Source organism: Pelodiscus sinensis, chromosome 25 (assembly GCF_049634645.1).
Source record: "Pelodiscus sinensis isolate JC-2024 chromosome 25, ASM4963464v1, whole genome shotgun sequence".
NCBI lineage: Eukaryota > Metazoa > Chordata > Testudines > Trionychidae > Pelodiscus > Pelodiscus sinensis.
In genome coordinates this window covers 12,334,235-12,359,363 of record NC_134735.1, presented here as the reverse complement: position 1 = coordinate 12,359,363, position 25,129 = coordinate 12,334,235, and the positions used below count along the sequence as shown (strand labels likewise).

Here is a 25,129-nt window from a genome sequence, read left to right as displayed (position 1 = left end):
GCCATGAATGGAGGGGGAAGGGGGGTGCTAGCCTGGGCTGGAGAGCGGATCTCCCCAGGAAGGCTCGGGGGCCCTGCACGAATGCCCAGAGGGAACCGGTGCGTCTCACGTGTTCACCTTTCTGCACATACACGTCCCGCGTGCGTGCACAGCCGAGGCGGTGACACCCTGACGCTCTGTGCGTCTCGCTGCAGCACGTAGAGGAGACGCGTCCCTGGAGGGCCAGGGTGCAGGGAGAGGACTGTCTCTCCAGCATGGTGGGTGTCAGAGATGTCAGGCCATAACTGCTGCTTCGTGGACTGGTCCCACTTTTGTGTAACTGGGATGTGGGCATCCTGCCTCCCTGGGTTTGCCAGCCAGTGGCTAAGCACATGTACCAGGACACACACCCAGCTGTGGTGGGGACATCTGCAGTGGGAAATTCTGGTCCCCAGACTTGGACCCAGGGTGCTGTTAGGGGCCCGCTACCCTGGCTGGCTGATTCCAGCCTGTGGCTGCTAGATTGTAGTTCAGCCACACGCTATCGCTTGGGTCGCGAGGAGGCCCGTGGGTTTAACTGCAGTGCGCGTGACGCGCCCAGTGTCTCCGGGCTCCGTCGTGGGCTCTGAGGGTTCTGTGTGGGCTGCGACAAAGGGTCCCACCTTGGCACGTTAAATGGCGATTCATTGGCTAATCGAATAGTCGATGCATTTTGCAGTCACTATTCCATTCGTCGATGAGGGCGCCTCTGCCTTTGAAGTGTAGCAACAGCCCCAGGTCTTTGCTGCACGTCAAAGGTGAAAGTGCTGCGGGGAGCATGGGGCCGGTGCTCCCTACGGCATTTCAAAGTGGCAGTGCTGCAGGGGGTCAACTGACCATGGGCTCCACGCAGCACTGCCGCTTTGAAACACCTTCTTCTCTTCCCCCACTTGCTGCCTCTTTCTGATAGAGGCAGCAAGGGGGGAAGCAACTAGTCGACTAGTGTGTTGACTATTGGATAGGCATTTGCTATTGGATAGTCGACTAGTCATTCACATCCCTAGTCCCTTAGTCCCCGACTTTCTGTGGCACTAAGCCGCGGAGGGCTTGGCGAGCTCCCTAATCCCCCCCTCTCCCCTCCCCACAGGGCTGTTTGGTCCCTTTCCCAGCACGTCCGTTTGCACCCAGACGTGCCCTGTGCCCTGTGCACAAGGCCCAGCTGTGCAGGCTGAGATCATCCAACCGCTCGCTCCCAGGCACCCACAGCGGGACTGCCTCCCACGTGGAGCGTTGCACGAGGGCTGATGGGGATCGTTTGTCCTTAGATTGGCCAGAGGCAGGACACTGGAGGTCACTGACCTGTAGGCGTAACCCAGCATGGCAAATAGCCTGGAACCGGATTACGCTGACTAGATGGGCTGGGCCATAGCCCAGGTTGTTGCAAAAGGCCCATTGGCATCAACGGCTCTTCGTGGCTGTAACTAGCAAGACTTGGTCCCGGGTATGGAAGACATGTGGGCTGGATCTCCCCTGTCAGGGGGATCATGTGGAACAGGGAGACTCTGTGCAAACATCAACCTCCTCTCTCTCCACACAAGGCAGGGGTAAATCGGGAGTGACCACTAGAGCCAGGGGAAAGCCAGAGGGTGGGGGAAGGGCTGTTTCTGTGGGACCTAGGAGAGCTGGGTCCATGCCAGGCTCTGCCACAGACAACCTGGGCGACCTTTGGCACATCCCTTAGGCCGCAGTTGGAAAGGAGCCCAGCTCCCATTCAAGCACACGAATAATCTCCGAATGCACCAGGCTCGCCGTGCCGCGTCGAGCCAGAGTTCTGAGCTCATTTGCAAACCAGGCCACTTGTTTCACTGCCTGTCTCCATGGGCGCCTGCAAAGCGGGGCGAATAGCATTGCCTTCCTCCAGCCTGGGAGCCTGCTTCTAGAGCCGTTTACATTCTCATGGACTTTAAGGCCCCTTTGCGCTCCCAGGGCCTTGTGAAGGGACCTGAGTGTAAACAGGAATCAGGCCCTTTGTCTGGATTGCTATTAAAACTGCCTCTTTGGGGGAGGGGCTGTGTCTCCCCATATACAGCACCTCGCATTGGGGTCTGATTTCTCCTGTGACGTCTAGGTGGGACCGTAATGTGCATCAGCGGGAATCCCCCAGGTGATAGGCCGTGTTTGTCTTGTTCTCTTCTCAGCCCACTCTTCTGTTTCTTTCTTTTTCAGAGCTAATTTAGCCAGCACTTTTTCTGGAACACTTTTCAAGTTCTGTATTTAACTGAGATCGAGAACTGTTTGTTTGTTTGTTTGCTTTTCTAAAAAAAAAAAAAAGAGAAAAAAGAAAAAAAAAGAAAGCGGAGAAGAGGAAGAGAGAACCCCTGTTTTTTTAAAAAAATAAGAACGCGCTCCATCTCCGAACAACGTGGCTGTGATTTTTGGACTGAGCCGTGTTGTCGCGTCCCCTCTCCCTCCCCACCCAATGCCTCCTGCCCCGCAGCCTCTAGCAGAAAGACAATCGGACCGCAGCCGTCTCCTTCCCACCCCCGCCTGCATGCGTGTGAGCTGACAGAGGGAAGGCAGCGGAACACAACTTGGGACAGCACCGGGAAGGGCTGGGGGAGCTGGGCTTGTGTGTTGGTTGGTTTGGTTGGTTTTTCTACAAAAATAAATCAGACCTGTGAACTGGAACGAAAAACTCACGGATGCCGACTGAGGACTTGGCTACATCCCCTCTTCCGCCACGCTTGCTGTTTTGGAGGGTTTCTTTTGTTTTTTGTTCCCCGGTGTGTTTGTTTTTGGGGGTACTTTTGTTGCTTGATTTTTTTTTTTTTTTTTTTTTTTGGAGAGCCAAATATATATCTAGATATTAAAATCTCCTCCGCCAGTGGATCTTGGAGACGCACCTATTGCTCGGTAAGTAACGGAGCAGGATCTCACCTCCCGCTGCTTTGTCTTTTCTGACCCCCAGCCCGCTTCTGCGTGCTGCGGGGAGGGGTTAGAGAGGGGCACCCTGCCCCATGGCCTCTTCAACAACAGCCGGGGCCAGCCAGCTCTGTGCTGTTATCCCAGCGTAGGGCTGAGAAGGTTATGCTGACGGGGTAGCCTCTTCGGGGATGGGGAGCGCCTCTGTGTGGTAGCCAGAGCAGATCAGGGGAAGACCATTGGTCGAGTCGCTCTGCGTTTCGTACGGGAAAAAGAAAGCTGTGCCTGGAGGAAGGGCTGTGGCAGGCTGCGGGGGGAGGGGTCCCTTTGGAAATCGCTGAGATCAGTGGGGAGAGGGGAGGGGTGCAAGCCGCCGTGTAGCTTGTGAGCAGTGAGGGTGGGGAAGCTGCAGTGCAGTGAGGATGCTGCTGCCCACACGGTTCCTGGTCTCCGTGTGTGTCTCATGCGTGGAACCGTGGCGCCAGACTCTCCCCTCGCTTGCACGCGTGGAACCGTGGCGCCAGACTCTCCCCTCGCTCGCACGCGTGGAACCGTGGCGCCAGACTCTCCCCTCGCTCGCACGCGTGGAACCGTGGCGCCAGACTCTCCCCTCGCTTGCACGCGTGGAACCGTGGCGCCAGACTCTCCCCTCGCTTGCACGCGTGGAACCGTGGCGCCAGACTCTCCCCTCGCTTGCACGCGTGGAACCGTGGCGCCAGACTCTCCCCTCGCTTGCACGCGTGGAACCGTGGCGCCAGACTCTCCCCTCGCTTGCACGCGTGGAACCGTGGTGCCAGACTCTCCCCTCGCTTGCACGCGTGGAACCGTGGCGCCAGACTCCCCCCTCGCTTGCACGCGTGGAACCGTGGCGCCAGACTCCCCCCTCGCTTGCACGCGTGGAACCGTGGCACCAGACTCCCCCCTCGCTGGGCGGGGACTGGCCTTGGCTGTGTGAGGGAGGATCTGAGCGGCGCTGCGTTCCACTCTTTCTCCTCTCCCCCATTCCGCTCGCCTTCCCTCTCCCAGCAGCCCCCTCAGCCAGCGTGGGGCCGATGAGGCGGGCGAGCTAGGCCCGGATGTCAGCTTGGCCTGAGTGGGCCCTGCTCTGCCCTTAGCCCCCCTGCTCTGGGAGGTCGCTGGTGCGCGGTGAGCAGCTCGCCCCCAGCCGGACGTGTGAAATGTTCCCAGGCCCTGTTCGCGGCGAGGCTGGTCTGGGAGGAGCCCGGACACGTGCGTCTCCAGGCAGGGATGGAAGACTCTGGGAGCCGGCTCCCTCACGCTCTGTATAGGGCGGGGCACGCAGCCCTTTCCTGCCCTCTTCACCCCACGGAGTGGGGGGCCATCCCCCCAGATCTTGCACTGTGCTGGGGTGACATGAGGTCACGGCGGTGGCCCCAGGGATGGCAGGGCGCGGAGAACAGCGCTCCCCCGGCGATGAGTCCTGGGGGCGGAGCGGGGGGGTCTGTGCGCTTGTCCTAGAAGGGCAGCCGCTGGTGGCCGGCTCGTGGAAGGGGTGACGCGGCGAATGGCAGCGCCGCTGCCCGTGCAGACGGCAGGGCTGTCGGAGGGATGCCATACTTGGCCAGGTGCCTTGTGGGGCTGGGAGGCCCTGTCTGCAGCACCAGTCGCTGGCTGCTGCTGCGGGCAGAGCCTGTCTCCAAGGCCTGTGCTCGTGGCAGGAGGCTGCTGGCTTTGGGATTTGTGCCTTCATCGGGGTCACCGAAGAGCCATAACACGCCCCACCCCGCAGCCCACGTTCGAATGGCAGCCACCTAGAGCAGGGGCCTCCCTCCTAGCCGGGCCAGCGTCTCCGCCCGCCCACCCGTGGCCCTGCCCCGATCTCAGCGTCGTTCCTGATTCACACCCGTCTCCATGGCCCCTCCAGCCCCCAACGGGCGCCTTTGCCGTTTCGGTGCATGGGCAGAACTCGGCTGCTTTTCCTGGCCTTTAGGCTTCTCAACCTTCCCTCGGCTGGGAGGCCTCTGGCCAGGAGCTACCAGCCCTTCTCAGCCGGCGGTAGAGCAAGGGTGGGACCTCTGCTTGGTCAGAACCATGGTCTGGATCGTCTGGCAAAGCCTGCTGCCTCGGTTTCCCTTGCTTCAGCCACTCGTCCATGTCATGGGCCTCACGCTGGGCCTGCTGCACCCATTCAGGGGTGCGCAATGGACAGAGCCTGGATCCACCGCATCCCACCCCTCCATTTCCATCCCAGCCCCCTGCCTCCAAAGCCACTGGCTGTGCCTGCCCATTGTCTTGGCCTGTGGGACCCCTGAGCCTTGCAGGAGGTGTTCCCCTGGGTGCAGCACCCTAAGGATTCAGGGCTCACTGCATGCCAGGTTGGGTTCTCGCTGGCTTGTTCAGTTTCAGGAAGGGACTCTCCTTTGACAAGGTCTCGGTACGGCGAGGCCTTTCCCCAGAAGTGGGAGTGACATCTGTTGATTTCTTTTTGCCTTCTCCCCGCGGGCCAGCGTCTCCACAGGCACCAGCATTCCAGACGTGTGCCGCGCCTCCCGCGATTCCCCCACCTGCGCCGCCGAGAATGGGTATGTCTACACTACCCTCCTAGTTCGAACTAGCGGGGTAATGTAGGCATACCGCACTTGCAAATGAAGCCCGGGATTTGAATTTCCCGGGCTTCATTTGCATAAGCGGGGAGCCGCCATTTTTAAAACCCCGCTGGTTCGAACCCCGTGCAGCGCGGCTACACGGGGCTCGAACTAGGTAGTTCGAACTAGGCTTCCTAATCCGAACTACCAGTACACCTCGTGGAATGACAGCACGTGTAGCCCCGTGTAGCCACGCTGCACGGGGTTCGAACCAGCGGGGTTCTAAAAATGGCGGCTCCCCGCTTATGCAAATGAAGCCCGGGAAATTCAAATCCCGGGCTTCATTTGCAAGTGCGGTATGCCTACATTACCCTCCTAGTTCGAACTAGCGGGGTAGTGTAGACAGACCCAACAATGGGGGTTCCCGCCCCACCGCGGGTGGGAGCTGCTGGGCACTGAGCAATTATCACACCTAGAGGCCCGGCCGAGATCATAGCCCCATTGTGCTTGGCGCTGTACGTTCCCCCAGCGAGAGCCAGGCCCAGCCCCAGAGTAGACATGGGTGACTGGGGCGGGGGGAAAGGAGAAGGGTTTCTAAGGCAGAGCAGAGACCAGAATCCATTTTCTCCTGACTCCCAGCCCGGTGCCTCATCCTCTGCCTCCCCAGCTGGTACGAAACTGCCCTGAGCTCACCTGAACCTCCAGCCTCTCGTGCCCAGGGGTTGATGCTGCAAGGTGCAGAGCGGCTCTGAGAAATCTCCCCGCCCTCTCCAGCATGGGATGGAGACATTGCCTCGGCTGTAGGCTCCGTAGAAACACCGGAGCCCTCGGACTGTCAGTCCGGTGCCACTCAGCTGTGGGGCCCAAGGGAGGGCGACGGCCAGGCCGGCATTACTGTCCAGCTCCAGGGAGATGGGAACCTCCTTGCCATTATCTCTGGGAGCAGGCGTGTCCCCGTTTCCGAGCCAGCGGAGGGAGACTGCATTGAAGGGGAGACGGACCCTTGGGGGTGGGCAGAAGAGGCAGCCTGGAGGAAGGGGTTGGGCAGAGGATCTGGCCTGTGGGGAAGGGAGGGCTGGTGCTGTAAGACCAGCCAAGAGGGCTTGGCTTTGGTGAGGGAGCCAGGCCCTGATGGGCAGCGGTTGCTCAGGAGGGTCAATATGGCGTCCACGCTGCTGATTTCAGCAGCGACGCCCGGGGGGAGCAACATGTGGCCCCTTTGGCCTGGCCTGGGCCGAGCAGCAGGGAACCTCGGCCGGACGGCCGCTGGAGTTTGGTGGGAGCGGCCGAAGCCCAGAACACGCCTCTCGGGGCCTGGCGGAGCCGCTGGGGAGCAGGCGAGGCCCTGAAGACTGGTGCTCATTGTATGCGATTTCCTTAGGACCCCTCCAGAGCAGCTCTGCTGTGGGTGACTTTAACAGCTGCCCGCGCTAAGCCAAGCCCAGCTCCCAGCTACCGTATCTATGACAACTGCTCTTGGCTCAGGCCTGAGCTCCCTGTGTTTTCCTGTCCTCGGTGGCCGAATGGGCTCCAGAGCTGACCCGAAGGGTTTCGCCTGCACCTTCCTCCATGCCCTGGATCTCTCTCCTGCCTTCCAGAGCTGGGCCATCCTGCTTTGCTTTGGCCAGCCAGCCCAGCATGGCTGTAAGGCGCACTGACGGCACAGGGCCAATCCGGTGAAGTCAGTGGAGTTACTCTGGATTTACACCAGTGTGACCCGGCGCAGACTCTGGCCCTTGGAGCGTTTACTGTATCAATTCATGCAATGGATTTTGTACAGGTCTGGTTCCTACGCTGGGCCCCTGCTCTTCTCTCCATGTCCTGTGCACTGGGCCAGGCTCCCTTTTGGCTGCAATAGGTCTTGCTGATCTAGATGCCCAAAAGTCTCCAAACCTCAGCACCCCGCCAACCCCCCCAGTTTGCAGCAAGCTTGGTCCAGTTGGAGCTGTGAAACGGGGCCAACCTGGATCTCATTACAGGCGTCAAACCAAACCCAGACCCATGGTTGAGCTGGTGGGTCGCCGCTCTGACGATGGCGAGGAGCAGCCAGATACTGGCCAGAGAAGCCAGGAGGTTCCCTTTGTGCTCTTTTGCCGTCCTATTCCATGGATAAAATCCCTGCCTGACCCCCACCAGTTTATGGCCTGTACTAGGAGGAGTAGGAGTCCTGGGAATTTGTACCCTATGCTAGTGTGGCTGCCAATGAGAAAATAGCGGGACTGTGTTCAAACTTGCCCAAGTTGCACAGGCAGGTTGAACCGCTCTGGGCTGGCACTCTCTGGTTCAGCAACATCTGTGGTCCGGCACGAGTGCAGTGAGCCAGATGGCCACTTATCACGGGTGTGGCCGAGTTTCCCGCAGCCCTATAAAGTTTGTTGACAGCCACCAGCCCCGGCTCAGTGTTCCGTGCTGTTATTTAGCTCGAATTTACCCTAAATGTCTTCTAAGAGCCTAGCAAGCAGTAGAAGGGTTGGCAATGCCGCTAGACAATATTGACCTCCCCTGGTCCAGCAAATTCCCCAGTTCGGCACCAGTCAGGTCCCAAGGATGTTGGACTTGAGAGGTTCACCCTGTACCTCTGAGCAGGGAAGACTTTGCACGTGCAGCATGAACCACAAAGTCCAATGGTTCTACCTGTAAGACCTTGACAAGATGGTGCCACTGTAACCTGTCCACTTGGCTAGCAGGACCTCAGCACCAAAGTCTCTTCAGCTCAGACTCTACTAGGCCTGATCCCCTCTTGCTGACATGGGTTTGACTGTGACTCCACTAGGTCACGCCAGAGTAACCACGAGCAGACCCAAGCTCAGAGAGCAGAGGTGGAGTGGTGATGAGGCCGGGACCATCCCAGGTGCCACCAGCTGAGAGGCGGGGGGGGGGGAGGGGACCTGTGGAGGAAGCGTTGGGCTAGGGTGAAACTCCATTCCCATGGGACCTTGTGCATGCGACCAGTTCCCCACCCTGGAAAGAGACCACACGACAGCACCTTGCGGCAGGGACTTTCTCCTCCCAGGGGTTTGTCTACACGAATGCTACAGGTGCTCACTCCAGGGGCTCTCCTGCAGGCACTGGACAGACGCCCTCCAGAGGCGGGGGGGGGGCGACATGGACAGTGGAATTCTAGTCTACGTCGCGTGCAGAGGAAAGGCGGGGGTGGGGGGGTGACACTCCTAAGTCACGGGCCTGGCCTCGGTGTGTGCACAGTACCTAGAGCAATGCCCAGGAATCTCAGCCCGGGGCTCGGGGTGAGGTTCAAAGGTCTTTAGACACCGAATGATGCGGAAGAGTTGGGCACTGCGGGGCTTTGGTGACTCCCACCACGGTGCCCTTCTGTGAGTCTCTGCTGGTTCTTGTGCGGCCTCTCCCCCACTGTGTCTGAGCAGCGGCCTGTTGTGGCGGACGCGACCTGCCTTGCTGCGTCTTTAGGCTCCTAAATCCCTTCGGCAGTATTTGACATACACCCCCATTATGCTAGACAACAGAAGTCCTGCCCCAGGGGCAAGACCTCCCTTCCCCCCCTCCCCCCCACACTGGTTGGTTGCAGTGGGTGTCGGCTCAGACCCGGCTCCTGGGAGATTGCAGCCTGTCATGGGTGTTGGTTTTATAGGGGTGAATGGGTGGAGGCAGGGGTCTGACATTAATTTCCTCTTTGTTTGTCTTGTGCAGCTTATATAAACAAATGAGAAGACCCCACCCTGTCTCATCCCAGCCATGAGTTCACTACACCAACTGCTCTGGGCAGATTTGGATTTGTTTTTCTTTTTTTGGCAGGGGCGTGGGAAGATGGCATGCATCCCCCACGCCCAAAGCATCCACGTGCACCGACATCCCAGCGACAAGAGTGAAAAGCATCACACCACCTTTCAGCCGCCTGGTCTCCGCCCGGGGTTAGCTGCCTCTCTTCCCCTCCAGTCCCCCTCCCCCTGACTTTCTTCCTCAGTCTCACTCTCTTTGGAAGCAGAGATGCCCCTGGTCTCACCTCTGTTTGGAAGCAGAGGGGTGTCTATTTTTTTCTGCACAAAACCAGCAATTGTATATACTTTTGAAGAAAAGAAAAATGTTTAAAAAAAAAACAAAACAAAAATCAAAGACAAAAAATCCACACACACACACAAAAAAAATTAAAAATAAATAATTAAAAAAAAGTTGCAAGGCAAATATGCAGGAGAAAGAAGCAAAAACCCACCAGTATGCACTGAGAAAATTTATTTACAGATCGATCGACAAAAAAAAGTAACAATAACCTATTTATTGTATATAATGTTTTATTATAAATCGTGTCTTGTATATTGCATTCTGTACATCTGCTGTGGTTTTGTGATGTGCAAATTCCGCATGGGTTCCGTGGGTTTCAGTTGCCTTTTTTATGACAATGACTACGACTTTATTTTTATTTTTATTATTATTAATAATAATTTTTGGCAGTACACACCCAAAGATCCAAATTTGTATTAAAAAAAGGAAGAAAAAGGTTTAAAAATAAACACCCTCTTTGTGGGGGAGGGGGGTTGCTTGTTGGGGGGACATCAGGGGAGGGGGGTGCGGGGCCAGGGTGAAGGAGTTGTCTTGAGTTCTTGTTTGCCACTTGTTAGCTACACCAGTATTCCTTCCTTCATGCTTACCCAGCTGCGCCTGTGATGAGCTCAGGGTGTGTGTGTGTGCGTGCGTGTGTGTGTGCGTGTCGGTGGGTGGGTGACTTTTTATTTTTGCCCCTCTTTATCCTGTTTATCCCGCCCCCTCTCCCTTTCCCAGGGTTTGGAAACTATGTACAGCTTTGTGGATTGTGCAAAAAACAAAAACAAAAAAAACAAACAAAAAAAAAAGCCCTCCTGTGTTGTCCGTTACTGATCTATCCTGCGTAGTGCTTGTATGAAATAAACCAGAACTCTGGTCACTTTCAGGCGGAGCGCCTGCTCTGAGCATCCATTCATTAAAGACCATGAGCTCCTCTTGCTTTATGATTTCTTTGACAAGGCCCTTTGACTCCCTACCCTTCGTCCACCCCAAAAGTCCCTTTCGCTTTCCCACTCGACTGGTCTTTGTGTGTATTTAGGAAGGAATTTTTAATAGGCACTTTTTTATATTAAAAGAAACCTATATATTGAGTGATGAGGCTTCTTTTTGCTTCTGTTAACGGTTGTTGGAGAGGATGATTGGGGGGGGTTTAATGGAGCCTGTCTCCCCGCCCTCCTCCTGGTGTGCGTGGGGGGGGGGGCTGGAGCTCTGCAATGGATTAGCTGGTGTGGCATGAGATGCTGTGATTATGCATTAGCTGGGGGGTTGGGTGTTGGCGGGGGAGGGGGATGGGTGTTGCTTACCAGGCTAGATCCGGAGCTAATGGGAGTTTAAAGCCGCCTGCTGGAAATAACCAGGATCCTGAGTGACAGGCAGCAGGCAAGGGAATGTGATTCACGGTTCCAGGCTTTGCACACAACACTGTCAGGACTGGCATTTGCGCGGCCAGCCCCCGCGGGTCTGTCTGCCCTGCAGCTGGGAGGGGCCGGGGCTAGCCAGAGGGGCGCTAGCGCAGCCCACGTGAGCGCGCTTCAAATAGCAGCGTGGACCCCAGGGAGTGAGGTGACGCCACGTTGGGTGTCTGGCCTGAGCCTCCCCTGCTGCCACAACGTCCACTCCGCACGCCGGCTAGAGCTCGGCTAGCGCGAAGCTGCCAGTGTGGACGCGCCTTCGGGGCATGCCAGGGGTCTATGCTAGGAGATGGCGTAGCCGTGTCCCAGCCACTGGTGTGGGACCCAGGCCTGTTTACCACCCTGTGACCAGCCAAGCTCAGGGTGGCATTACGCCTGTACTGTTGCGGGAAAGCCAGTCTGAAATCTAACTCGGTCAAGGCCCGCGTGAGCCTGGAGCCGTCCCTGTCAGGGTGCAGGAGTTTGGCCTTTCCCCTCCAACCGGGGAAGGAGAAAGCAACGCCTGCAGCTGATCAAAACCAAATAGCATGTGCTCCGGGGCGCCCGTCTGCAAGGCAGAAGCTGCCTCTATGTGGCAGATGAATCGCTGGTGGAAACGTGGAGCCCACGAGGAGCAGCGGGTTGGAGAGGCTGAAGTGGGACTTAGCCTGAGCCTTGAGCAAGGGCTGAATTCCTTGCTTGTTAACCTGGCCTGGCTTTGCAAACGTGCCACTGGCAGGGGGAAGGCGCCTGCTCTTTAGCTGCTAAATGGCTTCAGCTTTATCTCTTTCCTCCCCAGCCTCCTGGCCCCTGTTGTGTCGGCCTTTCAAACCCGCCCTGGTCCAAAAGGGGGGGAGGGGTGTTAGTGCTAGCAACACAGGCAGGGACAGATGTTAGGAACCAAGGGGGGAGGAGGCAGCTGGGTGCTGCTCGCTTCCTGCGTCCAAACCTATGGGCAGGAGGGACCCACCGCAGAAACAGGGACGTCGGGACTCAGCAGGGACTATCCCGGTGCTGCAGTGGGGAAGGCCAGAGATGTGGGTTAGGAGGCCAGTGAGCGTTTACAGATGGGCTGTGTAGCCGATGCGCCTGGTAGCAGGCGTTTTAATTCAAGCCCTAGGTCTTGGCGTCAGGGCGTGACACAAGAATCTCAGCTTCCCGGGGGGGGGGGGGAGTACATTTCAAGCCGGGGCGGTGCAAAGCAAAGCTGGGAAACGTGACGCTCTGGGAGAGGCAAAGGAAACGACCCCACCGCGTCTCATGTTTCAAAGACCTCGTGATTTTTAACTCAGCCTCATGGTTTGACGGGTGAGGGGGCAGGGGCTGCCGTGTGAATGCTTGAGGTTGGCCATGCAAGATCCAGGGGGAGGCAGGGGTTGCCCAGTGCCTCTGTTCCTTAGAGTAGGCATGGGTACAGCTAGTGTCCCTGGCAGGCAGGCTGCAGTCCCAGTAGCTCTGCTCCCTAGGGCCAGCAGAGCGGGTGAAAAGCCTGCAGTGAAGGACGACAGAAACCACAGCTGTTTAGCAACCCGGTGCCTCGCTAGGGCCAAATTCCTGCCCCTGTGCGGGTGCAGCTCAGGAGTAGCTCTGCTAATGCCCTGACCTTGCTGCGGAAGGGGGAGAAGCAGGTTCCAGGAGGGAGAAGGGGAGACAAAAATAGCAGTGGACTGGGGCCACCGGGCTGCGAGAGGGAGGTGACAGCTGCAGAACAGGGAAGGAGGTGATGGGTGAGTGTTTGTCTCCCTGCAGAGCCTGGCACGTCCAGCCTGATCTAGCATAAGGCATCATCCATTATAGCAGGCGCATGGCAAGCAGGACTGGCAAAGTGGCTGGGGGGTGTTGGGTTTTAATCCCAGCTCATCCTGTGTGAGCTTGGGGGGGGGGAGTCGGTCAACTCCGCCCCTTTGGGTTTTCCTGAATGAGACAAATCAGGAGCTGCGGTACTGGAGGAGGTAAGTGGTAGGAGTCTGCTGTGGCCCCACCGCCATGGGATCAACCTAAGAGGCTCGAAGCTACTTTGCCCCCCTCCCTTGGTAACAGCTGCCTCCTCACGTTCAGCCTGACATTGAATGAGTAACAGGGTGGAATTCAGAGAAGGAAAATGTGGCCTGCAAAATCCAGGGCCTAACAGTGAGGGAGGGGCCCAATAGGAAGTAGAATAATCTCCCAGCGGACGAGGAAGAAGCCACATTGCTTGGGATCGTTAAAACTAGATGGGAGACTCTAGTGCCAGGACTAACCCTGCACTGGCAAGGAGAGCATAACGAGGCCTAATAGCTCTTTGCTGTATCTGAGGTCTGTTCTTATCCAGACACTAACCAAACTCATCAGTTAGGGTATGTCTACACTAGCTCGTTAATTCGAGCTAAGTAGGCAAATCAGGCAACCGGAGTTGCAAATGAAGCCCGGGATTTAAACATCCCGGGCTTTATTTGCATGTTCCCATCCGGCCGCCATTTTTAAATCCCCCTTAGTTCGAACGAACTGCCCGCGGCTACACGTGGCAGTATAAAGTTAATCCGAACTAAATCCTTAGTTCGGATTAACTGTTACACGTCATTCCACGAGGAGTAACAGTTAATCCGAACTAAGGATTTAGTTCGGATTAACTTTAAACTGCCGCATGTAGCCGCGGGCAGTTCGTTTGAACTAAGGGGGATTTAAAAATGGTGGCCGGATGGGAACATACAAATAAAGCCCGGGATGTTTAAATCCCGGGCTTCATTTGCAACTCCGGTTGCCTGATTTGCCTACCTAGCTCGAATTAACGAGCTAGTGTAGACATGCCCTTAGATAGGCAGTGAAATAGACAAGGGTGTTGGCAGCCAGTTATCATTATGTTTCAGAGTCAACACCCCATTCAGATGAATGGGAAATCCAAACCTTTCCCAGCTATCATTCTGGTTTGTCTATCTGCAGGCACAGAAACACGGCCCTCCATGGGGGCTCATTTGAAAAGCTTTCTCCATGAGCACAAGGGCTGTAAATGGAGAGGTTTAAGGAAGAATGAAGGTTAAACGCTAACAAAATGGTTTGGGCCAAGGGAGAAGAATAGAAATTGTGAGCCTTGGAAATAGCAACCTCCCCTCCCCTCTTCACCTTCATTGCCACTGATACTATCACATGGGGGTTTTTAGCAGTTGCAAAGTGCTTTGAGGTCTGCTGCTGGAAGGTGGCTTGGGGGTTAAACGTGTTGTTTTTGTGCCTCCCTCTTGTCCCCAAAAGCGAGGGGCAGAGGAGAGTGATGGCTGCAGCAGGCCGATGGGCTGCAGCTGCAGCAGGGGTGGCTCCGTTCCAGGAGCACAAATCACATTGTTTTGTGGCAGCGCTGGCCTGTAAAGCGCTTATCACCACAGAATCTGGGAACAGCTGGGTCCTCCCTGACGCAGCACAGCTGATGCAAATCGGTTGCAGTAACAGAGGTGAGGCAGCAGATTTCGGGCTAGACAAGGGCTGGCCCCTGCAATGAGTGAAGGGCGGCGGCCAGGGGGTGCAGTGGAGTGCAGAGGTGTTCTGCCCTGAGTGGGAGGCGAGGCCGGGGGGGAAGGGGTTATGAGAGGAGGCTTTTGTGGTTGTGGGGGAACAGCTGAGCAGAAGAGGAAGGGGTGTGCCCTGCTGTGGGCCTAGCCCTGCTCCTCTGTTAATGGCAAATCTCCCATTGATTGCAGTAGAAGCAGCCCCACCGTGCGTGATTCCACTAAACACTTGCAAGCGACCGAGGGCCTTGGTGTCCAATGATTTCAGCAGGCGCTAGCTGGAATGAGCCGCGGGGAGGGGGCTGGATCTGAGTCCTGGGCACAAAGCCCTGGAAGCAGCCAATCTGTGTGCCCCAGACAGGGAGCAGACCCGGGGACAAGCTCCCTTCCCCAGATCTGCAGCTGGTGGCATGGCTAGGCAGCAGGCACGGGCTGCCCTTGCCCAATGTGACCGTGGGCCCCTTGAACAGCACCCGGCCTGCTCTCCTCCCAGGGAGCGCGGCTCCGAGCCGGCGTGCTCTCTTCTGGCCGTGTCAGGGAGGGCTTCCGGTGCCAGCATGCCCAGCAGGGCAAAGGGGGCTCCCCCTGCCATGACACCTGGGCACTTGACAGGTAGCTCAGCGTGGCTTGTCCCCTGCCAGCAAAGGGAGAGGGAGGGGGAGGGCGTATTGACTTTGGGCTGCGGACAGGTTGAGCGAGAGAGGCGGATGGGAAAAACGCCCATGCCAGAAAGGGAGCCTGGCGCACAAGTTCCAGGAACGGGAAGCTAGACCCTGCAGCGTCCCACTGCCGGTCGGCAGGGAGGGAGCCGGCCTCGGGGCCTGCGGGCAGGAGAGCTTGGCAAAGCGCGCCAGCTACCTGTGGGTGGGAAGAGGTTAGCAATAGCCGCAGGGTCATGGCTACTGCAGCTAAGTGCTTTTTGCATTGTTTGGGGGCGAGGGGGGGGGAGGAGGGAGGAGGTTGCCATGGAGAAAAACACATGATCCGTACTGATGGACTGGGGGGGGGGGAGTGAGAGCTGCCTTAGCGACTAGGAAAGGCTTGAAAGACGTCTGCACAGTGCCAGGAGAGAAGGGGGGCTGGGACTCTCCCATGCAAACCCCACTTCCCCCCCCCCCTTTTTTTGGAGCGGGTTTCTGCCAAATCCCCCTTTGGTACACCAGCCTCTCCAGCTCCCCCTCTTCGTCTCGGCCCCCCCTTCTGCCAGCCTTGCCTCCCCCCCCCCAAGGGAAAGGCCACCCTCCCCCACATCTCTTCTGAAGGCGAAAGAACCTCCCAAGTTCCTGCCTTCCCTCCTGAGCCATCTCGGCCAAATCAAACAAGCCTCTGGAAACAAATCAGCACCCGCCCCACACCAGAGCCACCTGCCAATCTGTCACTTCAGAGCCTGACCTAGTGGGGTCTCATTTAAAGGGCCAGCGTGCCTATTTTCCCCTGGCCAAGGCAGATGCGGAGGGGCGGTTAAAGGGCCACAGTCCCCGATCCAGGCCTGCTGGGAGACGCCATGTGTGAAGGGGGTGGGAGGGACGCCGAGGAGGATTGAGCGAGGCTCCGCGTTCTGTGCCTGCCGTCGCATTTGCCTCCCCCGCAACAGCAAACTGCTCCCTGGCCAGCAAGGCAAATAGGCCAGCAGGGCCGAGGGCTGCTCCCCCAGAGCTACAGGGCCTGAGCCCTCGCCACAACTGATCTGCCGTGGCTTGGAAAGGTCCAGGATGGGGCCACAACTGCAGCTGGTGGGAGCCTGCCTGGTGAGACACGCACAGCCTAGAGAAGGCAGCAGCCGTTCCCACCAGCTGCCCGCAGGCCTCTCCTGCCTTCACCGCTGGTCCCCGGATGTGCAGCCGCGGGAGGCTGCGCCCTGGTGACGGCCCCTGCCTGGTGCAGCTTCCACACAAGCCTTTTCCACTTCACTGTACGGCCCCTGCCGCCGACCGTGCCCAAAGGCCCAGGCCCGGAGGCTTTGCAGGCGCCCACAGAGGGTGGGGTCTCCCTAGCAACCACCTCACCATGGGTGTAGACAGAATGAAGGCTCAAATGCAGATTTGCTTATTGCAAGACATCTTTGGGGTGGGAGCAGGGGTGTTAGGGCTCTTCATGCAAGGAGGAGCCTCCGAATGGACCGACAGAACTGCCGAAATGTACGGTCACATGAGGGAACGAGAGGCAGGACTCAACAAGGGACGAGCCCCACTAAGTTCTTGCCGTGAGCTGAGGGGGGAGGCCGCTGCAGACGGCAACAGCAGGCCTTAATGTCCTTGCTGGGAGAGGGGTGCAAGGCCCAGTACCACGGACATGCCACAATCTGCCCGGGCCTTCTCTGCCTCTGTGCATGGGGATGCGAAAGAGCCACGTGGAGCCAGCAAGGAGACCAAAGGTACTGGCTCCCCAGGGATGTGTGGGCTGCGTCCCAATCCAGAGAGGGGGCCGATGGCTTCTGCCAAGCTTTGGAGGTGCCAGCTATGTCCAGGTGTTTGGGGGAAGCGGTTTAAAGCCCCCCCGCCACACACAGAGAGCTCCAATGGCCGTGTTTGAACGAGGCAGAGTTTTCCCTGAACTAGGAAGCTGGAAAGTGCTTGTCACGGTGTAAGCCGGGTCTCAGCAGGGCTCGGTCGAGGATGGAGGGAGGCCTCTGAGCCGGAAGATGGTGCATCAGCAACATGCCCCAGAGCATCCTTGACATCCCATCCCAGGCCCAGCCGTCCGACGAGACCACTGGGCTCAACCCGGAGAGGCTCTGAAGTGGTTGCCACCGCACTGCCGGCCTGGCCCCCAGCTGGCCCCTCCCTGGCGGCCGGCTGCTGGGACTGGCCTCTCCTGTGGCGAGCAGCCCCTGGCCTGCGCGCGGCGCTGTGCGGAGCCGTGCGCCACCCAGCGAGGCCGGCGAGGAAGAGGAGCAGGGCCGTTGCCAGGCAACAACTCAGCTGTCTGTTGACCTAGAAGGAGCCGCTCACTCTTGACACAGCTGGTGTTTACACGGCGCCAAGGCTTTTCCTTCGCCTTCGCATGGAGCTGGAGCAAGGCCCTGGCCTCCCCCCACTCCAGAGCCTTTTGCAAACGGCAGAGACAAAAGGGAGAGAGGGCAGAGAGGAAGGGGGAGGCAGAGGCAGCTCCCCCCCCCCTGCACGCACGTTGGTTCAGAGCTTGGCAGGAAGGAGGCTGCCTGAACCTCCAGGCCATTGCTCCCTATGCACAGCCTGGCCACAGCCTGGACGCTGGCCACCTCCTGGAAGGGGCTTGGCCCCTCTGCCCTGCTGAAATCAGTGGGAGTGGAGGACACTCCACTCAGCCTGGAGGCGCTGGGGGGCAGGCCCAGCTGGCGTGCAGGGCCCTGGGGGAGAGGCGTGACTGCAGACAGGCTGGCAGGCCTTTCCCGAGCACCTATGCAGCCCAAGCATCTGCACCCGCCCCCCCACTCCCCCCGGGAGGGCCTACCGGGGAGGAGAGAAGTTGTGTTCTGGGCTGTGGGGGGCAGGCGCTGGGTAGGAAGGCAGGAGGGGTCCACTCACTGGCGCCGGCGAGCAGACCTAACACCAGCCTGCTGCGCTCCCCTAGCTCCCAGCCATGTCCCTCGGGGCAGGGCCGGGGGGGGCCCGCACTCACCAGCAGTGGAGGGAAGCAGAGCTGGGCACCGACCGGGCAGAGCAGGCTGGAGCGAGTCACTCTGCTTCCCACATCTGCTGATGAGTGCGGGGGCAGAGCCCACCCCGGCTGCCAGCGCCAGGCTCCTGTTAATGCCCCAGACCACATTGCTTGGGGAGGGAGCTTGGGAGATCGGGCAGAGCAAGGGTGGGAAGAGGCAGAGCAAGGGGGTTGTCCCAGCCTCTGCATCCTCCCTAGGAACAGCAGTCCATGGACGGGCCGGCTAGGGGTGGGGCTGGCTGCTGGAGCTGGCATGGCTGCATATGCAGCTGCCTAGGGCACTGCGAAATTTAGGGCAATTTGGTGCCCCAAATTTTTTGGTGCCCTAGACAGCTGCATATTTTGTGTATTGGTAGAGATGGCCCTGCAGGCTGGGGCTCTCACTGCTATCACTTAGCACTGCGCAAATGTTTTTGTCCTTCAAAGTACATGGAGAATGTTAACCAACTCCCCTCCCCTCCAGGACGTAGCTAAGTGTCATTCAAATCTCATTTTATGTATGGGGAAACTGAGGCATGGGGTAGCCAGACCTTGCCCAAGGTTTCACACTGAGTCACTGTCAGGAGAACTCTGGCATTCCTGGCCCCCAGCTCTATGCTCTGCTGCTCTCTGTTCCTACCCCTGCCTTGTTGGCTTCAGTGCATCGCTTGGTGCACTAGTGTAAAGATGGTGCATAAACGTTACAGCATTTTGAACTGGTAGCATTTTCACACTCCCTTTGCACTGATGTAAATGTCTGCACAGGGTGCAGAGCTATTGTGCCTTGGGCCCTGGTGTCTAATAATGGCTAATTGTGAATTTGATTAAAAAGATGGCAGATCCTACCCTGATTTACTGGCTTTCTGAGGGCTCAGGAGGCCCTCTCTGCCCTTGTAACAGAGTCCTATGCTGTAGGAGTTAAGGTTAAGTTCTCATTTCCTTTTAAACTGCTCTTTTCAGTCAGGCCTAATTTTCTCAAGGAAAGCATTCCTATTGTACTGAAGTGTCCCACGCTCGGGCTCAGCCCCAAGGTTACCCTTTGTTATTATTTTTGCAACGTTTCAGACAAATTCATTCAGCTGTATCTTACCTACTAGTGTTGGGGGGGGGGGGGAGAAGAATCCTTCCTATGTGCCAATGAACAATCTCACGTACCATGAGAGAGAGAAAGACCAATGCTAGGCTCTGCGGTCTTGGTGTGTTGTGTAGACCTCATTGAGATCTGAGACTTAAACCAAGTGTGAAGATGCTTATTATTGTACTTTTAAAGCAGGGGTGGGCAATAAGCAGCCCACAGGTTGGACGTGGTTCACCAGGGTTAGCCCCTGGCCTGCCACCAGATGCATCCACAGGTCCGGCTGCTCGTGGCTCCCTGTTCCTGGCTCTTGGGCGCTGCGGGAAGCCGTGGCCCAGGCTATGGTGCTTCCTGCAGCTCCCATTGGCCAGGAACAATGAACTGCAGCCAATAGGAGATGCGAGTGGCTGTAGCCGTGGCTGCAAAGGTAAATAAAGCATCTGCCAGTTCACCAGGGCTAACCCAGCCCACGGGCCGCTTATTGCCACTGCCCTTTTAAAGCTGCGAGCATTTAAAAGGGCTGATTTCACAGCAGAATTCTTCTAACTTTAAATGGTCAAAAATGTTCAAACGCCTGAGCTGATTTTCTTGAACCACAGCTTGATTTTTAAGACTTGGTGAAATCCACAAAGCAGCATGCACCAGTCATGTGGCTGCAAAAAAAGCTTTGCTGATTGGTTTGGTCATTATGTCTTTTTATCAGCGTAATCCAGTCTCGCCTAGCAGCGCCGCTCCTAGACATGTGTAATGGAATACAAAGATTTAAGCAGGGGCTACTTGAAAACAGCTTTAGATTTTTGGATGTTGAAAGAGTCACATGTGGCAGATGCATGAATGAATAGGAATAGCATCATTTAAAAATAGAATATTGATCTCTATGGGTATGTCTACACTACCCTCCTAGTTCGAACTAGGAGGGTAATGTAGGCATACCGCACTTGCAAATGAAGCCCGGGATTTGAATTTCCCGGGCTTCATTTGCATAAGCGGGGAGCCGCCATTTTTAAAACCCCGCTGGTTCGAACCCCGTGCAGCGCGGCTACACGGGGCACGAACTAGGTAGTTCGAACTAGGCTTCCTAGTTCGAACTACCGTTACTCCTCATTTCACAAGGAGTAATGGAAGTTCGAACTAGGAAGTCTAGTTCGAACTACCTAGTTCGTGCCCCGTGTAGCCGCGCTGCACGGGGTTTGAACCAGCGGGGTTTTAAAAATGGTGGCTCCCCGCTTATGCAAATGAAGCCCGGGAAATTCAAATCCCGGGCTTCATTTGCAAGTGCAGTATGCCTACATTACCCCGCTAGTTCGAACTAGCGGGGTAGTGTAGACATACCCTGTGAGAGCAGTGAGTCCAGATTCAAGCTGGGGTTATGTTGATGTCTTTGAAAACTGTGGCTACGTCTAGATTGGCATGATTTTCCGGAAATGCTTTTAACGGAAAAGTTTTCCGTTAAAAGCATTTTCGAAACAGAGCGTCTAGATTGGCACGGACACTTTTCCGCAAAAGCACTTTTTGTGGAAAAGCGTCCGTGGCCAAACTAGACGCGCTTTTGTGCAAAAAAGCCCCAATCGCCATTTTTGCAATTGGGGCTTTTTTGCGCAAAACAAATCTCAGCTGTCTACATTGGCCCTTTTGCGCAAAAATTTTGCGCGAAAATTTTGCGCAAAAGGGACTTTTGCCCGAATGGGAGCAGCATCGTATTTCCGCAAAAAGCACTGATTTCTTACAGTAGGAAGTCAGTGCTTTTGCGGAAATTCAAGCGACCAGTGTAGACAGCTGGCAAGTTTTTCCGGAAAAGCAGCTGATTTTCCGGAAAAACTGGCCAGTCTAGACACAGCCTGTCTGTCTTGGAACATTGGGGGAGGGAGGGGAGCTGAGAACCAAACCGTTATCATAGTTACTTGTAGTTGAATGATGCTTATCCGCCCAAACCATTGTGCTAGGCGCTGTACATGGTAAAAGTCTCTCCTGCCCCCTTCCCCACCCCCATGCTTACATTCTATAAATAGGCAAGATAGCAAAAAGGCAAGTGACTGGTCTGAAGTCACACAACAGAGCTAACATTTGAAGCCAGGGACTATGGGGCTTAAACCCTGCTTTACTATACTCCGCTAGCAGGCTTCAGTCTGGGACTAGCTAGCTACTGCTGGAATAGGAAATGAACTCAGAGCAGATCCCAGTCCTGGGAGCTGATTGGTAGAAAGCTGGGGGCCCTGATTGGTCCACAACCTCTATTTTAACCCAGCACAGTCATCGGGAGCTGTCTAAGGAAGTGAGATTCGCTTTGCTTTGGGGTATGAGCCTCCTGGCTCCTGCCCCATTGGCTTGACTTGCTGGCATCCTGCCCTACCCTGCCATGGGATGTAACAGTATAGTTGATTAACTGATAAGCAAAAGCTTATAGGTTACTGCTATAGACTACACGCATTTCCCCCCCACCCCTTGCCAGTACATTTTTTAGCAGGGTGGCCAGCAGCCCAGCTCAGTCCCGACTTGCATTTAGCGTATTAGGAGCCAGGTGGGCAGGCAGCCTGGTTCAGTTCCAGCTCATGCTGGGTCCAGGAGCTCAGACCCCCCCTCCCTCCCAGACAGGGAACTATAGAATAGTCGACTAACCGATAAAAGTTCATGAGGATAATCGACTATTCAATTAACCGATATTTAACATCCCTAGCCCAGCTCATTATCAATCTGCGGTTCTGCTCTTGAGTTTATCTTCTGCTTCTGATCTCTGGGTATCTTGACACTTCCTACCTTTCAACTCTCGGTTTGCCCTCTGGCCTGGCTTGGACTCTGACCTGACCTCTGCTTTGGCCACTAGATCAGACTGCCTATGTTGCAGTTGTGACAGGTCTCTTGACTCCCAGTGCGATGATCTGTCCACTAGACCACACTACCTCTCCATAAGGCAAGAGACCATGTAGGGAAATGACCCTGCGGCATTTCTTCAGGCCCAAGCAGGTTAGCTTTGTGATGAGCTGGATCAGTGGGAGATGGCACTACTCTCCTAAGCATGAACAAGGCTTTGAGAAGGCCTTGTGCTGGTGTGGTCAGATGCTCAGATACCGCGGTGATGGACCCATGAGAAATCAATCTATGTTTGGTAATGGGGGGGTGGCACAGTATGAACTATATAGAGTGTGAGCTTTGTACGGGATGGGATGGGCCCTACAGGATATGGATGGGGTAAGGAATAACCACTGATTGGCCATGATAGGGGCTAGGCATGGCAGTGCAATTGTCCATGGCATAGGCTGCTGTCCTGAGAAATGTGGGTCCTTGGCAAATCCATGTAAGTGCCCCCCCTCCCTCCATTGCTGCAAGGCCTGAAGTTTAGTATACACTCTCCTTCCCCCGCTTGGTGCCTCACTGACTCACGCTCTGTAGGAAAGATTCCACCACACTGAAGTGGGAGACTATGACAGGATCCCTGGGGGACACCCTGGGACTGTGGGATCGCTGTGTCCCCTAAGATCACTAATCTGGGCTGTCTCTCATAATGCTTTGCTAGTGCCAAGCAGCAAACCCCTCCAGGCCTGGTTATCACTCAGCATAACAGCACGTGGAACCCCATACCCAGAGCTGCTCATGAATCACACAGAGCCGGGCAACAGCCAGATCCGTGAAGCTCCCGGCCTGGCTTCTCAGGAATACATCATCTTGCACTGCTCAAGATAAGCAATGCAAACGTATTAATTGGTTCACTGCTTCATCAATGGAAAGTGGATATATACCAGCCTTTGTAAACCTGAGCAGATTTAGCAGGCAAACCACTGGGTAAAAGTAAACACTAAAACGAGTTTATTGACTACAAAAGAGCTTTTAAATGGTTATAAATGATAAGCAAAAAGTGAGAGTAGTTACCAAAAGAAAATATAAGCATGTAGCCTAAACTCTCAACTTTATTTGACTGGGCTACAACTACAGGAAGTAGTTTTTCTCGCCCTACTGGATACTGCAGTCTTTAATATACAGGTTTGACCCTTAAACCTAGACCAGTCTCTTCTGTTGTCTTCTTCTTGGGCTACATCTATACTGCAGAATTTTTGCACAAAAACTCGTGGAGCATCCACACTGCAAGCGCATTTTTGCGCAAGAAAATTTACAGTAAATCAGAAGAAGAGAGGGTGTTTTGCAGTACAGGTATTCCTCTTTCTTCGAGGAATAAGCCTTTTTGTGCAAGAGCTCTTGCGCAAAAAGGTGTGTGTGGACGGGAAACAGGGATTTTTTGCTCAAAAACAGCCTATCGAAAGACGCACAGGTGCCCTGATGGCCATTCTGTTATGGCAATCAGAGCTTTCTTGCGAGAGCGCATCCATGAAGTATGGACGCTCTCTTACACGAAAGCATATCGCTTTTCCAATGCGCTTTTGCAGTGTGGACACGCTTTTGCGCAAGAAGTTTTTGCAGATTTCTTTTGCAAAAAGCTTCTTGTGCAAGAAGCCTGCAGTCTAGATGTAGCCTCAGTGTCCTTCTTGCTTGCAGCATAGGTGGGGGCAGGAGAAAGGCAAAACGTGAGTACCCTGTGTTCGATTTTACTCTCTCAGTCCCATGTGCTTGAGGAACACAAGTCCTGGCATGTCTGGTGGGCATTGCTGAGTCCCCGGGTGAGGCTGAGCAATTCCCTTGGTGTGGCCTTATGCAGATGTGTCATTGCATTGTAGCTCCCTTTCTGGACACTGGTTCTTGATGGTTGTTTGATACCCACCCAAAAGGTGGTTATTTTCCTTGCTGTTGTCTTGGGCATCTAATATCTGGCTGATTCCCCAACTTACAACATGTTTTAGTGACAACCATCCAAAACAATCTCATAATTTACAACTGCATAGAATCATAGACTATTAGAACTGGAAGGGACCTTGAGAGGTCAAGTCCAGTCCCCTGCATTCATAGCAAAACCAAGCACCATCTAGGTCATGCCTGGTAGATGTCTATCTAACCTGCTATTAAATATCTCCAGAGATGGAGATTCCACAACCTCCCCAGGTAACTTATTCCAGTGTTTAATCACCCTGGCAGTTAGGAAGTTTTTTCTAATGTCCAACCTAAACCTCCCTTGCCGCAATTTAAGCCCATTGTTTCTTGTCCTATATATTTAGAGAGTACCATTGCGGGCTTCAGCCAATCATAATCTCTCCTTTGACACCTCACATGACATACTTTGTATACAAGATCACAGTTATATACAGATGAGGACTATGGGGGTTACAGGGTGCTCCCTCAAAGTACAGCATGTCACAGAGAGTACAAGCACTGATCCAGTAGTGCAGGGCTACTCAACTTTGAAAGCCCCAGGGGCCACAATGATACCCACAGCACATGCAGAGGGCCGCAACTTAAGCGCAGTTGCAAATATATGCAAATAGCTTCTTTGATACTGACGGGCATGAACACAAAGATTAAGGCAAGACTACACAACATGCAGGCCCCATTTAAGTCAGATCTGCTGATATTAATAAAATGCAATATTTACCCAATTTCCACCCATATGACAGCACTTTTAATGAGCAATGACAGTTCAGCAATTTAACTACTAAAACACATGTTGACGCGCACGTGGCCTGGCTCAAAACCGTGCAGCTCAGTGCTCAGCCCGGTGCTGCCGCTGGAGCTCCAGCAATGAGGCAAGTAGGTAGCCCGGCGCCGTGGGCCACATGTGACCCACAAGCCACGTGTTGAATAGCCCTGAAGTAGTGCGAAGGGCGGGGGTATCCAACAGTCCAGATACCACACAGAATGGCAGTAAAAAGGCCACCAGCATTTCCATGTGTCTCTGCTGGGATAGGAGCCCCATGAGCAAGGGCCTCCTGAAACGCCCACTTGGCAGCATTGCCAGGGGACAGAAAACAGTAGGGACTGGGCTGTCAAATTATATCACAGACCATCATGGCTTTGCCCAGCACCATCTAGCATAGACGTGAAACAGCTTGGAGCTGCATATGCCCATACTTGGGTTGGATCTGGGGACTTGGTATGGGTGTGAAATGGACACACAGGTGATGGTTGAGTTTGGGCACCTGGCATGGGTGTGGAATAGACATGCAGGGCATGGGGTTGGTGCATATGGCACGGGACAGCTATGGGGAGAGCAGTGGGGGGGGGTGTTTGGGGTTTCTGGCACATGTGCAG

General features: G+C 55.5%; 1 protein-coding gene across 7 annotated transcripts in view; it reads left to right on the top strand.

Annotated features, from left to right (window-relative positions):
- Positions 1–10,531, top strand: part of AHDC1 (AT-hook DNA binding motif containing 1) — a 117,590-nt gene extending 107,059 nt beyond the window's left edge. For all 7 annotated transcript variants that reach the window (XM_075908816.1, XM_075908815.1, XM_075908817.1 and 4 more), the window contains 2 exons: positions 2,185–2,871; positions 9,093–10,531. Coding sequence is in view for 1 of the 7 variants with exons in the window: in XM_075908817.1 (XP_075764932.1) it covers positions 2,185–2,236 (52 nt within the window). In the remaining 6 variants the exon portion in view is untranslated. The remainder of the gene's footprint in view (positions 1–2,184; positions 2,872–9,092) is intronic.
- Positions 10,532–25,129: the final 14,598 nt, after the last annotated feature.